Source organism: Zootoca vivipara, chromosome 15, assembly GCF_965207765.1.
Source record: "Zootoca vivipara chromosome 15, rZooViv2.hap1.1, whole genome shotgun sequence".
Classification (NCBI taxonomy): domain Eukaryota; kingdom Metazoa; phylum Chordata; class Lepidosauria; order Squamata; family Lacertidae; genus Zootoca; species Zootoca vivipara.
Genome location: NC_142598.1, coordinates 31654135 through 31675326, shown reverse-complemented (window position 1 = coordinate 31675326; position 21192 = coordinate 31654135). Strand labels below are relative to the sequence as shown.

At 40.5% G+C, this 21192-nt stretch overlaps 1 protein-coding gene across 26 annotated transcripts in view; it reads right to left on the bottom strand.

Moving 5' to 3' along the window:
- Positions 1-21192, bottom strand: part of MPDZ (multiple PDZ domain crumbs cell polarity complex component) — a 116759-nt gene that overhangs the window by 53363 nt on the left and 42204 nt on the right. For 22 of the 26 annotated variants that reach the window (XM_088658982.1, XM_088658986.1, XM_088658990.1 and 19 more), the window contains exons 12-21: positions 19492-19581; positions 16258-16340; positions 13697-13843; positions 13047-13193; positions 10073-10261; positions 7730-7939; positions 6696-6812; positions 5144-5305; positions 1885-2151; positions 937-1060 (exon numbers count right to left, since the gene is read on the bottom strand). In XM_088658982.1, the coding sequence (XP_088515108.1) occupies positions 937-1060; positions 1885-2151; positions 5144-5305; positions 6696-6812; positions 7730-7939; positions 10073-10261; positions 13047-13193; positions 13697-13843; positions 16258-16340; positions 19492-19581 (1536 nt within the window). The remainder of the gene's footprint in view (positions 1-936; positions 1061-1884; positions 2152-5143; positions 5306-6695; positions 6813-7729; positions 7940-10072; positions 10262-13046; positions 13194-13696; positions 13844-16257; positions 16341-19491; positions 19582-21192) is intronic. The other 4 variants (XM_088658992.1, XM_088658998.1, XM_088658994.1 and 1 more) reach the window with 1 other exon arrangement.

Sequence of the window (21192 nt, the reverse complement as noted above, 5' to 3'; positions counted from 1 at the left end):
CTAAAAGATGCAAGCAATAAATTCCATTAACGAATTCCGATAGCCCAGTGTCAAACGCTTTGGAAACAGGCCCGTCCTAGCCATAGAGGCTAGTGGCGCGGAGAACCACAGCTCCGGGTGCTGGAGGGCGCTGGAAGGGCGCCAAGTGAGCGCAGGGTTCCGGCGATCTGGCCAGGACTGCGCTCCTTCTCCGAGGACTCCGCGTTGCGCCTCCTCGTTTCCCCAGCGCTGGGTTCCGCTCAGTCGAGTTTCACCACCAGCGCACGCACAGTGCCCAAGCAGCTCTTGCTGGTCCCGCGGTGCACGCACTGGTGGCGAAGCTTGACTGAGCGGAACCCAGCACTGGGGAAACAAGAAGGAGGCACAGCGTGGAGTCCTCAGAGGTGGCCTCCCACTGCTGCCGTGGTCCGCTAGGCACTCCCGGGCCCTTGGAGAGGCTCTGGAGGGGGGGCGCTGGAGGGACCTAGCGCCAGGGCGCTGGATGGGCTTAAGACGGCCCTGTTTGGAAAGATCTTGTTGGAATACATTTCCCTTCATTTCTCACAACTAGGGATGATGGGAGCTGAAAGCCAAAAACACCTTAAGGGCCATATGTTTCCCATCTCACCACTAATTACTAGAATTACGTAGGTCGGTTTGATATTATTGACTCACATGAAATCTCATGCCATATCGTGAGCAGAACAATAGAAGGAATTCCACCCAATTAGCAAAACAAAACAAAACACCTGTGTTGAAATATCTTCCTACACTCCTGAGAAAAACATATTTCTGGAGACAGCACAATGACCTGAAAAGATGCAGATTGCCTACACAGCAGCCACACTCTCAATGGGTTTGTCTGTTGTTGTTTTTCATACCATTACACAGTTCTATTCGGGGAGCAAGTAGGCAGAAATTACAACAACGGCAGAAAAGGTTATGCAGATACACTACCTAAACTTGAATTGCCTTTTGCAATAGTAATAGTCTTCTCAAACTTGTTTTTGTTTGCATTTAGGGTTGCAGAATACCTCTCAGCATGCGTTAAGCTGTTATTTTCCATCAAGAGTACGTGATCCTGATAAGAAGAAAAACAGTGTCAGTTTATAGAGACAAGTAACTGGAGAGCATTATTGGATTCTGTGTGATTTGCCAATTACAGATGGTTTCCAATCTGCTAGGCATTCACGTAATAAGAAAATGTGTAATTCCTAATTTGCTTACAGAACTCTTGTTTCCCTTTAAATTAATATGGCTGAGCTAAAAGGATAAAAAAGAAGTAACGCGACCGTTTACTGCTAAAACATCAGCATTTAAGCAAGTTCCTTGGCAGCAAAGCAAGAAAATAAAACAAACTATCTTCTTCAGTGCAAGCGGCAGCAGCAGAGTGCTGGAGAGGTAGTTAGGAGTATATGCCTGGTTTTATGCCAAAGTCTTCCTGCTCTGTGCAAGAATAAGCTCTTGCTGTGTGCTTGTGCTGCAAATCAACCTGACCTAGAAGAATGAGAGGGAGAAACCCCTTTGTATCCCTGCCCCCTTTCACTTCGGAGCTCTCTGCAAACTTAGCCCTTACTTACTATCGCTCAGAACAGTTTTACAGAATGGATGCTATGCTGGCAGTAGTAGCAGAACCCTTTGAAACAGGCCTAGGCCATAAATTGATCACCAAAATCACCATCTTTACAACAAAACCAACCACTTCAGTTGTCTTTGGTGCTCCCTAAACAAGAGGAACCTGCGCTGATGGAAGGACACCTGGGAGATATACCGGTACCATGTTGCAGAGGGAGCCTGTTATTCCACAATTCAACCAGGCTATCAAGGCTGGCAGAGTTATTAAGGGGGTTCTTAAGCACATTAATATCCGGAAGGCTATCGGTTCCGTTTTGTGGAAACACTTACTTTCCCGGTAGCATCAGGGTTCAACTTAGAAGTTAAATTTGCATTGTGTGAGGCTTCAGCTGTCCAAGTTCCTGTGCTTTCATGTTCAGCTTGTTTCTTAGGAGAATGTGTTACTGGATCTTTTCTTGTGATCCCAGAAGTCTGTTCCACACATACATCAGCAGAAGATCTGCTCTCTGCTCCCCTTTGCATTAGATCCATGGTGTACAGGTTTGGGTCCGGTAAATGGTAACCGACTGAGGCATTTGAACTTTCTTTGCAAACAGCCTATTTAAAAATAATAAAAAGAAAGATTTTAAAAGTTCATTTGACTTTTAGATGTTTTCTTTTGAATAACAGTTTGATATGTTATTGTTTGAGAAGAGAAGACTCCCTGGAAAAGACCCTGATGTTGGGAAAGATTGAGGGCACAAGGAGAAGGGGACGACAGAGGACGAGGTGGTTGGACAGTGTTCTCGAAGCTGAAGACATGAGTCTGACCAAACTGCGGGAGGCAGTGGAAAACAGGAGTGCTCTGGTCCATGGGGTCATGAAGAGTCGGTCATGACTAAACAACAACTAAACAACTAAACAACAACAATGTTATTGTTCTGCCCATCACTTGAAAGTGAATTCAGCAAAGACAAAATGCTTTTCCAATCACCAAGATAGAACTAAAATCTCTGCACGTCTACTCAGAAGTTAAGTCTCACACAGTTCCATGAGGCCTACCCCCAAGTAAGTGTGCATAGAATTACAACCCATCAGAGCAAAATTGACACATGTTTACTCAGAAGTAAATCTCACTTGCTTCCGGGCAAGAGCACCCAAGGGTATTCAACCAGATTTTACTCCAAATAGACCTACTGAAATTCATAGACCTAACTTTGTCGTGGTCATTAATTTCAATGCATCTACTCTGAGTAAACATAGTTGAATACCACCCTAAGGACACAACCTTACTATCCAGTTTCCTGGGAGTAAGCTCAGGGCAGCACATTTTCAAGTAGACACGATACCAAACTGCACTGACGATCTCATAAAGAGCACGAGACATTTCAGACGGCATCAGCATTCCTGAACAGCACCTACTGTTATGACCCTGAATATGTATATAGTTAAAAATCTAGGGCAATATCCACTCTTCCGTCTCCACTAGCGCAACAGACCTGTGCAAGCAGGACAGAGCTTTTCCCTCCTCTCCTGCAGCCCTCCACACATCCTCTGAAGGACCCTCCAGAGAAGACTGTGGGGGGGGGGAGGGAGGGGAGGAAACAGAAGAGGAAGCCTCAGAGTTGTGTCAAGGCTTAAATCGTCCCCAGCCATGCCCCCCAAGCAACCTGATTGGCCGCCGGGCAACCTGACGTGGCCAGGGTCTCCCCCAGCGTGACGCACGATGCTGTACTGCCCCGATGCTGAGAGGAGTGGCTAGGTGGCCGGACCGCAACCCGGCCCCACCAGGAAGTGGACCCAACTGCAAAAGTGTAATTTCACTGGTGTTGCTTTTGATACAACCCTGTGACTCTGCTCCTAATGGAGCATTATTTGAATGCACGTCTATCAATAATGAAGTTCATGTCCCGCTTGTTTCTTAACCCATCAGAGCTTTAATGTTCCTCTCAAACTACTGTATCTAAGATAAATTACCCAAAAAGCTTCCTTCTGCAAGTGTGAAGAAAGGCTCCAAAACATGTAAAACTTGAGATAAACGTGTGTTTTTTCCTCTTCAAAATAATGACTGTACTGAAACTCCAATGTGTCTGTCATTTGGCGTTGCAACTGCCTGTATTCCAAACTTCAGATCTATGATTTCGAGGTCCCCAAGGCTTCCTATGTTCTTCAAAAGACGAAAATGTTTCTTAGGTGGATATTCCCTACTTCACATGTCCCTTTGCTTCTAGAAGAGTATTTTAATACTGTATTTTGTTGAAAGCTGTCCAGAGTGGCTGGGGAAACTCAACCAGATGGGCAGGGTATAAATAAATTATTATTATTACCTCTCCCTGTATGAAGAGGGGTTGCTGGCTCAGTTGAAATGGTATATTGCATTGCTTTCTGTGTGACTATTTTTATCTGGGCAAAGTAAAACGTGAATTGCTACCAAGCTTGAATGTTAGAATTTTACTTCCGGGTTGCAATCTTATAAGTGAGTAAGCCCCACTGAACTCAACAGGACTTATTTCTGAGAAGACATGTATAGGACTGCACTGTCATTCTGGTATATATAAAAGGAGAGACAGAGACAGAAAGAGTCTTTGGGAACACCAATGCGATGTCTTCTGTAAGACCAGATGTGTCGCACAATGTACATTTCCCAGCATGCTCTCTGTCTAATCCCTTTAAGTAACAATTACCAAGTTAAACAATGCAATCTGTCTCACTGGCACAGCAAAGGTACATTCTGTTGTGGATTAGGAAATTCCATTATGAGATAAACTCCGGCTGTCAGCCCCATGGCCAGTAAGACTGAAATACATTCCAGAAGGGTTACAGCCAGCTGGTGAACCTCAGGTGTGAAAGAAGAGCAACTTCTATTTTCAGGAATATACACTGCAAACCAACCAAGAAAGCGGATCAACATCACCGGCAATGATGATGCCAGAACTACCATGAGTATTAAAAAAAAAGCACAGGGAATTATTCAAGCTTAGGCGAAAAGAATTAACAGGTTGCCAAGAAATGGAAGGGGGACAAATCTTAACATGGGGAAGAAAATGTAAAAGACGCCATCATGCTAAAGAACAGGATTGGGTATGGGATCAAAACATTTTTAAAATATCTTGTTCTTTATGGTTAAATTAAATGTCAAATGTTGATGCTATTTTGCTGTTGGTTTCATTTTAGCCTAACTGCGACATCACATTTACTAAAGGGATATAGTAACTAACTGACTGCGATTAAAGATACGGAGAAAATGAACAGTGTCTTATATGGCGGAAATGTTATTTTGTTAACTTTTTTGAAAATATCCCGCAGTATTATTAAGATTCACTGAAGCCATTCTTTTTTAAAAAAGAAACGAAACAAGAGCACCTCAAATTGATGTTGTCCTCCTCATATAGCACAAAACGCATTTGGTCTCCGAAAGTCTGAAAGGTGTTCAGTCAACACTACCTAAATGAAATTGCTATTTAATCTAATAACAAACCGACGAGCAGATGGAACCAACCGGGGCAACATTAGTCATTGCTACACCCAATAAAGCAGCCCAACGCAAACATCTTCACATTCAGTGGTGCTTCACCGCAATCAATAAAATGATATATATTTTTCTTTTTACCTTGGGAGTTGAAGAAGGTAGTGAGAGGTTATACTTCAGATCATCGGCACAGGCGCTGCCATGCAGAGCTGAAACTGAAGACTGGAATGTACCATCATTCTCTGGGGAATAGTGCGATTCGAAGGTGGATTCCTCCACTAGATCTGCCTCACTTGAATCCACCTAACAGCAAAAGGCAATTTAATCAGTCCAGCTATCTGCTGCATTCGTATCACATAAGCCCCAAACATTTGCATCTGTGGATGAATACTTCTTAGCTACCGTGCCTTCTTTTAGTTTTCTTTTTGATTTCCAACATGCAAAATCTTTTGGACACACAGTGAGCTCAGTTCCATTTCCACCTATGTCTCCATATCCTCAAATTCAGTGATACACCAGTGTTATCTGAGAATATTATTTAGATCTGAATTTGCAAGTATGTCAAGTGATACAGGTGATGTTTGATGCTGGGGAGGGAAGGAATGGTTTCCTATAATTTTCTGCCTCTGGGAAAAAAATATCATCTGCTGTCCCATTGTTGAATTTAAGAATGTGGCGCACTCCTTAAGTTTGTCTAAACAGGTCCATTTTTTAAAAAAAGTTTAATTATCTTCATGATACAAAAGCTGCCTACCAAATCCTTCATTTTTATTTGAAATAATAGGGTTGTGGTTTTTTAGAAATATACATTGTCCAACTTCAAAGCTAGCACACTTTTCACTAATCTTTTAATGACCGATAAAAACGTATTCAGAATGTTATTCCAAATCCTGCACTTATATGATATCGCAAGTGCATGCATTAAAACTTCCTACTGAAACTTAAAAGTGATTAGTGTGCTTGAATGATGGAAGTTGCAGACAACTAAGAATCCATCAAGCTTCTAAATAAACTGTGTGGCGACAATATACCATGACCTGAAAAACAGCAGCAAAAACCTCACTTTGTAATGCAGTACACACATTCCCTTAACTCATTCTTGTCAATACCACTGGTTTTGTATAAGTGGTTGACAGCCCAATCTTGTGTTTCTACCCAGAAACAAATACCTGTGGGTCTACTAACTACCGGTACTCCTACAGAAGAGCATAGGACAGCAGCCTTAATTTCCTTTTTCTGTATCGATGTACAATTCTCAAAATGGGATAATGTGGCTTCTCCATTTTGCTTTTTTTCTGTTTAATAAATCATGACATGGTATAATAGGTCATGTGTTGCTGTTCGTCTGAGGTTGTATTTACCTAATTCTATGACCTGCTAAGGAACAGATTATTGTTATTATGTCCTGATAGGTAAAACCAAAGAGGGTGTACTTTCTTTTTCTCATGACTGTGGTTGTGCGTTTGTGATTTTTGTCTGTATGTGTGTGTGTATTTGGATATCAACATCTCGACCCACTAAAACAACCTTCTTAAGCCCTTTAAAAAACAAGAAGTTAAGCAAGCATTTAAAAATATGTCTTTACATTACAACGTCAAGACTCCATTGACGCTAGACAAAATTTTGTTCGGTATGAAAACATAAGATCAAAAGGGTTTTAACATATTATCATGGAAAGGAAGTGGCCACTAACCAGAGCCAGCTCAGCATGGAAGAGGGCTGAATCAGCTGGCCCTTCCTCCTCAAAGGACTGGGCAGTGTAGAAAAAGGAATCCTCCTTAGCAGAAACATAGCCCTCTTCTGGTGAAAGCTGCAGAGAGAATGAAGCTCTTGAGATGGATAGTGGCTAATGTTCATGACATGCAGCGTGAGGGAATTTTAGAAAGGGGAACGAATGGGAGGCTCATAGCCCTGAGCAGGTGTAATGGGTTACAAGGCTAGGAAAAGCACTGAAAAATGAAATGCCCATGAGTTTGATGTAGTATTTTAGCTGAGCACAGCGATAGTATCTAATACTCCAGTCCTGGCGCCTGGGAATTTGGAATGTTTTCTCGGCCCCGATTGTTTATATTTACTTCACTGTATTTGTTAAAAGAGCCCGATTACCAATGTAGCTGAGCCTAACGGATTGGATTTAAACGTATTTTGTCCCACGGACTTCAATCCCACTTACTCTTGGAATCTAAATAAGCTCCACTGTTCATCAATAAGCTCCACTGAACTTAATAGCCCTGAAGTCAAAAATGCTATGTTTGAGGTTAGGAAGAAAACCCGCTTCAAACAAATTCCTTTCTGAATTTTCTGTAATACCAGGATGGCCGCTCCTCTTCCCATTACTATGCCCAATGTATGCTATTCCCAAACAAAACTCCATGGCTAGGGTCAAAACAAGATGCTATTGAGTAAACGAACTGCCCTAATGAATCTGAAGTGCAGATTGCTATTGATTTATTTTTGCAATCAGACACACAATGGGCAGGTTCACAGGGGTATGCTTACCACTTGAGGGCAGCCACATCGTTTATACATGTGTGAACTGACCTTTACGGATGAAATTCCACAGACACAACTTTTTTTTTTACATCACTTTAAAACAAAACGAGATTAGTTCACACATCCACAGTGAGTGGGTAAATAAACGAAACACATGCATTTGCGAACAGGCAACCTGTATGGTTTCTTGGCAAAATAGGAAACCCCAAAATGTGTAAGATTTAAGTTCCTTACAGGCAACGGCTTTGCGACTCCTATCCTAACCGTTCCCATTGGCGCTCCTTTCAGTGCTTCCACAGCTTCCTCCAGGCTGCTGTTTTCCAAGTTGATGTCATTCACATACATAAGTCTGTCTCCAGGAAGAAGCCGGCCATCCTGTTCGGCCACTCCCCCAGAAACTAGAGAGCGGATCACAATCACCGTATTCGCAGGATCCACAGGGTCCTTAATTAAAGAAGAGGAAAGTGGGGGAAACATATTCTCAATAAAGTAGAAGCCCATGCAAGTTTTTATGCTTCTTTTCAAGGTGCAGATGACTCAGCCCTAACCCAGTGAATGGTGAAGCCCACACTTTCATGAGAGATGTCTGCATTTACATAGCAGTTGCAAGCAGCCATTAGATCAGGCATAGGCAAACACGGCCCTCCAGATGTTTTGGGACTACAATTCCCATCATCTCTGACCACTGGTCCTGTTAGCTAGGGATCATGGGAGTTGTAGTCCCAAAACATCTGGAGGGCCGAGTCTGCCTATGCCTGCACTAGATTATTTAAATTGTGCTTTGTGCTACAGCAAATAAGAGGCTCCATCAAATAATATAAACTGTGCCCACAGTGCTATTTTCTCCTCTTTCGTGTTACGTATGGGCATATGGAATATCTTTATGTAACAATCTAAAACAAAAGCCTGAGAGTTTCAGGCAGTGATCAGCTGAAAGACTTCTAATGGCTATGTGCTTCCCTATAATTAAGCATATTATGTCAAATTATGTCAGAAGAACCAAGGGGGAAAGATAGTATTCTTTGATCCCTAACATGTTTATGTAAAAGCATCGGGCATACACATTTCAGGAAGCGCTTTATTCATTAATGAAAATAAAAGAAGCATATTATGAATAAAATAACGCCATACCCTCTTTATCAATCTAGGCAAAAACTTTACACTGGCTCTTTCAATCATCCAGGAATCCAAGCCAATTGGAGCTATCCAATGACAGTTACACTCAGAGAAGACCCACTGAAATTAATGGATTTTAGGTCATTGATTAGGGTAGAAACTCGACTTAAATGCCTCTCTAGTGGAATAGCATTCCAAGTACAAGAGATTTTTTTAAAATGTAAAAGCAATTCCCCACTAATGTGGCACAGTCCAATTCCTTCATGAATGTTTACATCAGGCATCCCCAAACTTCGGTCCTCCAGATGTTTTCGACTACAATTCCCATCATCCCTGACCACTGGTCCTCTTAGCTAGGGATCATGGGAGTTGTAGGCCAAAACATCTGGAGGGCCGCAGTTTGGGGATGCCTGGTTTACATATTCAGACATTTACTAACCAAGCTCTGCAGCATTAGGAAAAGCAATTTCACTGTTAGCAGGCATATCTGTTTCACACTCCTCTGAAGCTTTATAGATCTTGTGCAAGACTTTGTAGGTCTTGTTATTTTATCAATGGCTGGACATATGCACATTCAGCTCAAAGGAGAAAAATTGTTATAATTGGTTTAATTATATCAATTTTTCTCCTTTGAGCTGAATGTGCAAATATCCAGCCACTGATAATAATAATAATATTTCTAAATGAAACAGACATAAATGCCCAGGTACACGTCTGTACCAGAGGAACGGCCAAATCAGAGTTGAAAATCAAATCAGTGTTTCTAATCTGTGGAGACTCATGCCAATAATTCTGCATAATCATCTTAATAAATGTTAACTGCTTTTATTGTTATGCAATGTGTAGATTCTTCCTGTTTTGTAGCAAAAGACTTTATGCAAGTTGACCTGCTACAGAGATTACTGCACCAAAGTATTAGACTGAGGTCCCATAAAATGAATGATGGTCCATAGAATTAGTTTGACAAATTTGTTTACTTAATGTAGCACGTTTGACAGTAGAGTTTGGAAAGCCCTGGTCATTTACATTACATTGCTTAAAGGGACAGAATTCCCCACAGTAAGCACTCCCATTCTGCAAAATACAGGTGAAACTCAGAAAACTAGAATATCGTCAAAAAGTGCATTTATTTCAGTAATGCAACTTAAAAGGTGAAACCAATATATGAGATAGATGCATGACATGCAAAGCAAGATATGTCAAGCCTTTATTTGTTGCAATTGTAATTATTTGTCATTAGGCGGGTCAGTTATAAATGGAATGGAATTAATGAAATGTAAAAGCGATGTTTATTTTTGTATTATTGTAACTATTTGTTTTATTACTGTGGAATTTCCAAAAGAAAGCATTTGTAAAAATTAAAAGAAAAAGAAAAAATAGTAAGTTGCATTACTGAAATAAATGCACTTTCAAAGCTATTCTAATTTTCCGAGTTTCACCTGTAAGCAGTTCGGACATTACCTGGTAATCTAATATGCTAAATCCAAGTCCCATGCTCCCTTTCTCTAGCTCAATTTGCTGTATGTTTGTCTCCCACATTGCCAAAGGAGATCCTTGAACCTCATCTGCACTCTGGCCCATATTATCCATGTCCAAGTTAGCATCCTCTGTCTCTGAAGAGCCCAGGAGTCCACCAAGATCTATAACGGACTGCAAAATGAAAGAGATTGACTTCCATAAATAATACTGAAAATCTTACAATTTTTACTGAAACTCAATTCCAAGTACATACACATATAGCAAGGGACTGAAAGGAACTCTGGACATTGAGAGATGGGAGAATGGCAAGCAATGGTGATTTGCTTTTCTTATTCCCCATGCATCTTTGTAACATCTGAAGTGCTCAAATGCAGAAGCTTCGATGGCGGGGACAGGATGAGAGACAAGAGAAGTGTGCAAGATCCACTTCAGGTGTTACAAAGATATGCAGAGAACAGGGAAGTCATTTGAACTCTCTATTCTCTCCATATTCAAAACATATGAAGCCACTCTAAAGCCACATAGGGAATAGCCCCTGTATTTTAATTTTGCTTCTAACTGTATGTTTGTGTCCACGCTGCTTTGCAGCTCTAACCAACCTTCCTATATTCTTAATAACGAGTTGTTTACACAGCACTTCTGCTTGACAAAATGGCAAGCTACCTCTAGCTTGTTCCCTTCACAAAAACCCTATGAGGTAATTGCTTCATTGTGGAAAACAACTATGCAACTAGTTCTGTGTGTCTAAAGGACTTTGGACTTGCATTTCTTGAATGCCAACATCTTGTCCCCCCACCCAGTATTTAAAAAAAACTAAAAAACTAAAATGGTTTTATGGCTTTGTGGGAGGAATCTGGCCATGCCCAGAGACATTTTTTTCCCCTTTCCTTTGAGTAACCATACTAATGTGGCCAAAGCCACTTTGAGAATCTGAAGTAAGGATTTAAACCAGGCTTCCTAGGTGGAAATCTAAACAAACATTCCAGTCACTGGATCAGACTGGCTGCACCATATATGAATATATTATATACATTCCATTCATCCATATAAACTACGACAGAAGGACAACCACGACTTTAAGGAAGAATGGGAACTTTTTACAAGTTATCTAAAAAGACAACAAAAAGATTTGGACTCCTTGGCAGGTTTTGAATAAAGATCCACAATTTAGTAGTAGAACATAGGGAAGATAAGGTAGGGGATATGTACAATTTTATAACATGCAGAGAATAACATGTGTATACAAATCACAGGGGGGAGCTGAGGGAAGTCTTGGGTGGGTGGGAGAGGGAGGGAGGGCAAGGTAAAAAAAGGGGGGAATGTAATGTATTTTGTTAAGTTTGTTCGATATTTTTAAATATATATATATTCCATTCATCCAAACTTCTCTGATTTAATTTCCCCTCTACATAAGGTCTGCCTTCATATACAGTGATACTTCAGGTTAAGAACTTAATTTGTTCTGGAGGTCCGCTCTTAACCTGAAACTGTTCCTAACCTGAGGTACCACTTCAGCTAATGGGGCCTCCTGCTGCTGCTGCACCACCGCGGCGAGATTTCTGTTCTAATCCTGAAGCAAAGTTCTTAACTTGAGTACTATTTCTGGGTTAGCGGAGTCTGTAACCTGAAGGGTCTGTAATCCTGAAGCGTCTGTAACCTGAGGTACCACTGTACCAACTATCTCTCCTCTGAATAGTGATGAAAGGCAGAATGGAAAGTGTTAAGAAGTAATGGCTAGTGGGACTCCCAACCACTGAAAGGCAAGCCAAAACAGCATCTGTTGAAGGCAGCTAGGGGAGGGAGTGCCCCAAGTGTTTTGCATGGTGTCGTGTGCCTTGCTCCTGACTCAGCTGCTTCCAAAAGCCACCCATTGGCACGTATGTGGGTTTCCCCCTCCCTCCGGATTGTTCTGCCTCATCTTATTAGCTGCCATTGGTGTTATCTGATAAGAAATGAATCTTTTGTTGAAGCCGGAGAAGCGAAATTTTTCAAGTCTCAACTGTGGTGCTTTAATCAGTAAACCAGACAGCTCACACAAACTAAGCATCTCTGTTGTGGGATAAAGCTCTTCCCTTGTTTGCTCAAGTGAATGTATGTGCTTGCAAGGGAGTGACAAGCCGGCAACTAACTTGCATGCAAGGCCTATTGTTGTATATCCTTACAGCAAGATCCCACATTCACCCATCCAGGAAGAAAGACTGCTAAGGTCCTGCTATATAGTTAAGCGAGAGTTGCCAAACTCGTGCCTGGGGGCACCCACCAATACCTCCTATGGCACCCACAAAAGGTTTCTGCAAACGTCCTCTCAAAAATCTGCAATGCACAATACACTCTTTGCTCTTCCTATTCGATTTGTTTCCACTAATTCAATATGCCCCCTTAAACATGCTGACATGTCTTTGGATGCCAGAATTGACATCCACCTTTCCTTCTGTTCAGAATAGAGAAGAACAAAGGGCTTTTCTCCGTGAGTGAATGTGGTAGTGACTGATGTGCCTTTTCCCCCCACTGATTTTTTTTTTAATTGGGGCAGGGAGGGAATGCTCACATGATTTGTGCCCTGTCCCTTTTTTCTGCTCTCTTTCAATACGGCAGCCATTTTGTTTTATGCCACATACCCCACAGCAACCATTTTGTGACTGGCACAGGTGACACTTCCTCAACGTCCCAGGGGTGCCCAGAGGCCCCAAAACATTGGCAACGCCTGAAATAAAGCTCTCTGTTTCAGAATGAGCACAGGGTGGAATCTTGAACAAGGTGGGAGGAGAGAAAGAGTGTCTGGAACAGGAAATATTTTCTGGCCGTCTCCATTTGCCACAGGGGTAAGAGAGACTGAAACAGCCTTGATTAGAGTCAAACGATCCCCCACTTTATTCTCATACGCTGGCTTCCGGATGCCCATAACACACTCACAGCATCCTACACATACAAGATCCATGCCTTTGCTTTGATTTACCTGTTCCGTCATCTGAGATTCATCCATTAACAACTGACTAACAGGTGGAGCTGCACGGCAACACACCATTGTTACTTTGATGGGCAGGTCTTTTAAAATATTTACTACATCCTTGTGATTTTCTCCAAGCAAAGATATTCCATTTACCTGCCGACAGAAGACAAAATATTATACAGAAATTTATTTTTATTTTTTAATGAAATTTGTAAGATGCACAGTGCACCAGAATGACACAAAACACAATGTCCTGCAAGAATTGCAGGCACAATACAGGAAGCAGGTAACACTAAGTCAATTGTCAGGTGGAAAGGGTTTCTAAAAGCCACATCCGTTTTTTACTATTATCAACAATCCTTTGGGAACTTTTCATCCTCAAAATGCCTCTGGATGAGGCAGGACTTGCTCAAGAGTGCAGATTTGCACAACTTCCATTCATATGAAGCGGGTTTACACCGCAAAAAAAAAAAGTACAGTGTATTGTGTACTGTTAGAAAATTTATGCATATAATTAGCCAATGCAGGATTTATCCATACAATTTTCATGCAGGAATTTCATACGCTAAAGTATGCCAGTATCTACGAATACTGGAAATCCTCAGCAGAACCGCCTTTAAGAAAGGATCGGAAGTAAAGCAGAAATTATTTCATACTTCTAGTAATTCATCTCCACTGAACAGCTTGCCGCATCGTCCAACTGGCCCTTCTGGTAAAACAGACCGGATGAAATGATGTCCCACTGTAGCTTCTAAGCTGATCCCCAGTCCACTGCTTTCACTAAACTTGTTCACGTGAGCTACCTAGAAAGAAGGAACACAATGGATCTTCAGAACACTGAAGGATTAGTTGTTCTCAAAATTGCACTCGGACCCATGGACAAAAGGGACAGTAGATTTAAAAGCAGTAGCCCTAAAATTTTGCCACAGATGCTCTACTTTCTAAGCCACAAGCTCACTTCTTTCAAACATCATCCATGCCCATTGATTTCTCACATCAAGACAAGATGGAATCGCAATGTAAGATGAAAGGGGGCAGCCAGCCGTAACGTCCCATTCTCCTTGGCAAAGGGGAACAGATGCTGGTGAGCTACAGCTGCCCCAGAGATGAAAGGCGGCCAGAGAAAGCCACAAATAAACGAAACAAATGCCACAATCAAAGGAATCGCACCTCCCGTTACACAAGAAGTTAGCTTCCATGGGTGCCACAGGGACAATGGGTAGCAAAATACAGTGCTCTAAAACGGAAGTGTTTCCACGCAATGTAAAAAGCCCTGGATTCCAGATTCAGTACATGCTGCTGTCACCCTCTGGGAGCAGTCAAGCATGGACCGGATGCACACCTGGCAATATAATCCTCTCTGGCTTCCTAATTCCCAGGTGGAGGAACAGCTGCGCTAGTCAGTGATTGAGAACTGTAGCTCTGACTGTGACCCTGAATTATATTTAAAATACCGCCGCCACCCCAGAGTGCCATGTGTGTTCAGGCAACAGCAGCTCCTTTGGACGATACAGAGCAGAGGAAATGTACTACACCGTCCCCTGCTCATCAACCAGCCGTAAATGAACAGCAAAATAAATAGCTTAACTGTCTATTTAAGCATGAAACAAGCACATAATAACAAACAGAGAATCAGCAACCAATGTAAGAGAATCGTGGGAGGGGGCGGAAATCAGACCACTCCAAAAACAGGAAACAACACCATTTCAACCATCAAACAATTGGATTTCGTGAGAAGGGAGCGCTACAACAGAAATAGCTTTGTTCTGCATCGTTGTGAACCACATCCATGATGGCAGAGCAATTCGGGGCACGGCATCTACTGCTGATCCAGTGGCTGAGCAGGACCACATGAGGAAAGGTGGCCCTTTGAAAAACCCTTCGTTTGAAATAATAACTACATGCAAAGAAGCTTATAGAGCAATGTTTTACCTTTGAAGACTGTGTTATGATGAGCACCATATGACGTAAGTGCGTGGATTTACTAACAAGCCACAATGTTTTAATCCCCCCAAAACAGTGATATGAGTACAGTACTTTCGCTATAGCACCACCCACTGTGTGTAATAACATCAAGAAGCAAATGCTGCCCAGAAAGTTGGGACGATGCTCTGTTGTCTGTTATAATCATATGAGGAATGGGCGCACTGCAAAAAGCAGCACAACAGATCACAAATAGTGTTGTCCTGAATTTCAAAATGAAACGGCAAATCACTTGTGTTTTACTGTGTTTCTTAGTTCACTTAAATAAATTCATAATCATGTCAATTAATTCTATGATGTAAATAACAATAATTAGTAAGCAAAAAATAACTGGGTTTCATCTCCTACCTTTCCCCTTACTTCCGGAGCAGGTAAGAGCTACTTCATGTACCCATACCATCCTTGCAGAAAGCAATGGAAATACCTTGGTTTAATGACAGCTTAGTTGATGAACAACTTGGATTAAGAACGCTGTAAACCCGGAAGTAGGTGTTTTGGTTTGTGAACTTTGCCTTGGAAGTAGAACATGTTCCGCTTTCTGTTGAGTGTGTTCCATTTGTAAATTGAGTCCCCCGCTGCTATGGGAAAGCACGGCTTGGTTTAAGAACGCTTTGGTTTAAGAGCGGCCTTCTGGAACGGATTAAGTTCGTAAACCAAGGTACTACTGTAAGGCATAGCTGCCAAGTTTCCTGTATTCCCCGGGAAACCCCCGTTTTTCCAGCCGTTTCCCACTGGCAGCCCGGATTTTTAAAAAGCCCCTAAATTCCCCGGATTCTTACCGGCCTGGGGAGGCTCCTTCTGCACATGTCTGGAGTCTCTGGACATGCGCAGAAGCGATTTCTGGCACTGCGGCCATTTTGGAAATGGGCAGAGCATGCGTAGAAGCGACTTACGGTGGTGCTCTGCCCAGTTCCAAAAATGGCCGCAGCGCGAACTTATGCCTCAGTCAAGTACCAAGTTTTCCTAAGGACTGCAGCACTTTATGAACTGTTGTTTGCCCAGAACACAGTTTATTTTATCTAAAGTTTACATAACATGGCATTCTATGCTTATTTTCAAAATTTTATATTCTGAAAGACAAATACATAATGTTTGCTTCCTTTGGAATTCTCTCTCTCTCTCTCTCTCTCTCTCTCTCTCTCTCTCTCTCTCTCTCTCTCTCACACACACACACACACACACACACACACACAAAGACACACACACTTTAAACAGCAAGCAAAAGTTTACCTACCACCACCTCATAATCTGCTCCCAAAAATGACTGCCATTTGTTCTGCAATGATATTTCTTCATCGATGGAAGTTAGCTGAAAACCTAAAAGATGCAGATTGGCAGTTAACTATAGAAGAAGAACTCTGTGTGTTATTCTTAGCCTCATTTTTTTTTTTTATCTAGTAAATGAACTGTGACAAAACGTGTTGTCCTTATCTATCTGCCAGTTTATTTGAAACAGAGAAAAAAGAAAATGCCATTAATGCCTGTTAATGTAGAAAAATAAATAAATGAAAATTAGAAATTGAAACATCAGTGTAACTCCCACAATGTATTTTTCCCCCCTCAAATCAAAGAAACTTTTGTTGCTGTTGCCGTCAGTTTACGGCATCTGTAGCAACTCTTAACGAGTCGCAAGGCGAACAGTTTATTGTGGGAGCACTTTTGTATCACTTTGTTTATAGATTGGACACTAAACTAAGTACTGTACCTTTTTAGCACTTACCCTAGCTATTCAGTTTGGAATTGCATCACCTTGAGGATCAGTCTTTAAAGCACTTATCCTGGCTATTCAGACGAGAGTTGTATTACTGCGAGGATCTTCTTTCATCTCCTCTCTTCCAAAGAATGCTAATTGTGCTCGTCTAGCTTTCTGAATAATTAGGTTTCTCTCTGGCTACCCTCTAGTGCACTTTCTCCTCTCTGTGAATGCAGAAATTGCGTGCAGCTTCTGTATTCATGCGGCAGAACTGTTGTCTAAAATACTCCCATTTCCCCCCATTCACCATAGTATTAAATTCCTGTACTTTAAGAACCATAAGATAAAGAGATTTTTTTCTGGCCGTAATCAGTGCTTTTCTTTTCTTAAAAAAATTGTTTAGGGGTACTCTCTTTTTTCTACTCATATTGAAATACTGCTCCTCAATGAGGCAAACGTAGATTCACAAAATGTTTAGGGCTATGCATACCCCTGCGTCCCCCCAGAAAAAAAGCACTGGCTGTAATGTTCTCTATCAGTTCAAAATAAGAAGTGGGATCTTTAAAAAAAATAAAGCACAAAACATTGATATAGTGAGGGGTTGTTGTTTTTCAAAACTCTTTTTTCAAAACAACATAATAAAAGGTCTTGGTTTTTCTTTTTAAAATGCATCTACCGCTTAGCGTTTATGCTGTAATGGCAGGTATGTTGCTAGACACTGTTAAGTGGCCAGTTTTACAAGACACAAAGCAACACCAGTTCCAAATTCAATAGCTGGCACACAAGTTATAGTTATACAATTTCACAAACTTCTTTGGTGATATTAATATACTTAAAATTGGCTTGCCATTGAGTGATAATAGGCAAATAAATAACCTTCTGCTTATAACAGAAATGTCTTAATATAAAGCGCGTGCAGAGAGACAGCCAACATTCTCTCTATTTGCACGAATGATTTGGGATTTTAGCACTCAAAAGTTTCAGAGGCTACTATTGAATTATGGTCCCTAGAGGGCAGTGGAAGAATGCAAGTTCATAAATATATGTGCACTTCTAATTGATTTAGCCCATGGAAAAAGTAAGAAATATGTTGCTGTAGTGTTGTACTACAACATGAAAGTTTCTTTCTCTCTCTTTTTAATATATATTTTATTAGATTTCCAGGAATTTCACATAAACCTTCCGATACGTAATAGATTTTTCTTTTCTTTTGTCGACTTCCCATCCCATTTCCCATGGTGATTTTTATTTCTCTTCCTTGCTGCACCCTATCTTCTGTCTCTTATATCATAAAAATAATACGGTAATCTCTCCTTCCTTCCGTTGCTCATAGTTCAAATCCTGATTGCGAATTCGTAATACTATATACAACATGAAGGTTTCTTCAGAAAGATGATAAGAGAAGTGAGGAAATGCTAAAAGAAATGTGTCAGGATAGTAAACCTGAATGACTCGAAAGAGTTTACATCAAGGCTAAAGAAATATAGGAGAATGTGCAGTACACAGCCAGTGCCACGAAAAAATATTTAACCATGAATATGAAATGATCTCCACAAATGTGATCATTTAATAATGTAAATCAAACCAGCACAACTTATAACCTATCGGGCCAAAATATGGTTTACCAGGTATATAGTATATAGCAGGAAACCAAATGTATGGCAACACTCACACCCATTTCTGCAATCCAAAGCAGATAGTAAAACCAAGAGATTTGCAGAGCCCTTAGTGGGCTGCTATACATTCAAGTTTGCACATCAGAAATAGTGCATACCTATGTTAAAGCAAAGACATGCTCTACCATGGCCACCCACAGATGTGTGAATACTTCATGGGATACAAAATGGCTCTATTAAAAACCAGTGGGCATTTTGCCACCAGATTTTGTGTGTGTGTGCTCTCCAGACTGCATGTTTTAAAAGCTACATCATTCAAAATGAATTAAGAGTAAGAAAGTGTAGAAAGCTGTTCCTAGTATAAAACAAGGGTGCTTTAAAAAAGCACATATATATATATATATATATATATATATATATATATATATGCTTTCACTACTTGTGAGACTCAGAACGGATGTTTTAGTGAAACTTTCTAAGAGACCGTTAGTCATGTAGCACTGACAAGAAAGAACATGTGTTAGAAGACAAATATTTAGAAAGAACATGAAAGGCTGTGTCAGAAGCCACTCAGCTCAAACGCTATTAGAAAATACAGAAACGAACAAAAACGCAAATAAAAACAGCTTTTGCTATTATTGTACAAAGCAACGTTAAACATAAAGATTGGGCCGTCACAGATAGGAAGTTAGAAAGTTTCCAAAGAGCAAAACAGAAAATGTGGAGATTACATTGAAGAAGTTAGGATAAAGAACCGACCCATATTAATGTTTTGGAAACTTGCTTCTGTGAATAAAAGTTCTCTGAAAACATAACCTCTGAAGGATATTGTGTGAGATGCTTATTTCAGTTAAAACAACAACAACATGTTATAAAGGTAAATTCTAGAAACAGCTCCAGACTTTGTCTGTTCTTCTTCCCAGTGACGTTTGTGTATCATACCTCAGACAATGCATTTTCACAGATTTTTAAGGCAGAGGATGCAAACAGACACACACACACACACACACAAGGCAAAACACCACACACAATTAAGGCAAAACACAAACACACACACACACACACACACACACACACACAATTAAGGCAAAAGCTGAGAGATGCAAGCCAGTGTATTTCCATGGGGGGGGGAATTATATTACAAAATCTTAATTCGGACCTGATTGTTCTGGATCAAAGTCTTCTCCAGTTTGAATCGCACTGGTACTGCATGACAATGATGGAAGCTGCTGCTCTCCTTCACAGCTTTCTGGAAAAGAGGAAGAATATTCTGAGCAGCTCTGTGCACCCCGTTTTTCTGTGATGTGCAATTAATATGTTCTCCTGCTTTCATTTTTTGTTATCCAGCTTCATATAACAGCTCCCTCCTGGACCAAATAAAGGGGTTTATATATATATATATATATATATATATATATATTTTAAAAACCTGTGTTTGTAGGGGTGTATAATAATGAAAGTACCGGTAGCTTTTTATTTTTTTTAAAAAAATAACATATACTGCATTATCACTGTAGAGTTTTATACATGAAGAACAACTCTCCATAATAATCTAAACAATAAATATTTCTGCCATAAAGAAAAAAAAATGTATGCTATCAAAAGAATTCATACTACTGGCCTTTTTTTCTTATTCCTTTGTTTCAGATAAAGGAGAAACAACACTGAACTACCAGGTTTCTACCTATAAACGTTTATCAAATCACTGGAAACAATAAATCTGTTCTTCCACTGTTTCTTTAACCACTAGACTGCTGTTTAATACTGTGGATACATAAAGTTGGCAAATACTCTTCGTGTTGTATATTCTATCTATGTCATCAAAAGAGAGGGGAGGAAGTGGAGGTTGCAGGTGGGGAAGGTTTTGCCTGTGTATTATTTATTCTGTAATGGGAAGAATCCTTCCTGAAATTGCCTTGATCACGCTTTGAAAGACAGAGGTTCAAGTCCCAATCAGAATATTTAAAAGGGTGCTTGTAAGCTTAACTCAAATAAGTCCTCTGGAGGCCAGTTTCCCACATTAATATATGTGTGTGCTCTGGGCGGCAATTCCATGCCCACTAATTAGGAAGTAAATCTCTCTGAACTAAACAGGCCTTGCTTCTAAGTAAACATATGTTAAAACCGTGTTTATGGAAGACAATCTTACTCGGCTACGAGTGATCACCAAAGAAGAAGAAGAAGATGTAAGATATGTGTGAGATTGCATTCTTCATATTTTTTATTAGTTTGACTGAAAATTATAAATCTTGCAGTTGTATTATCCATCAATAATGGTTCATTCTTAATGTAGAAAAAAATGTCTTGTAAGTTTATCTCTCTCACCCCAGCTTTATGGTGAATATGTCTTCTTAATTTGTCTGAACCCGATGATATGTAACATACTGCAGAAATGATCAAAAACTGAATACGGGGCTTATTAGCTCATAAGTCATCTCATGGCATTAAAGTACTGGAGAAAGTGTTTTAACTTATCAAGTTCCTTTATACAGTCAGCCAATCAATCCATTTAACCAATTTTGACTGACGGCAACTTTCCAAGATCACAGACAGTGGTGCTATCCATCCATCTAACAAAACAAAACAAAAACACCACTATATTTTCCTTCAACACGAAGAACAATCTCCAATATCCCATTGCTCTATCCATATCTTTGTCAACTCTTTTAAACAGGGAGCTTCCTGCTGACACTTTATTTAGCTCTGAAATTCCAGGAGGAAGCTATGGATGAGAACACAAATCCCTTACATGAGAAAGCCCTATATGAATTAAAAATAAATAAATATGAAATGCAGACTCCAAGGGCAAATTTAACCCATTTTCCCCAGTTTTATAAGCTGTAGAAAGAGAAATAAAACC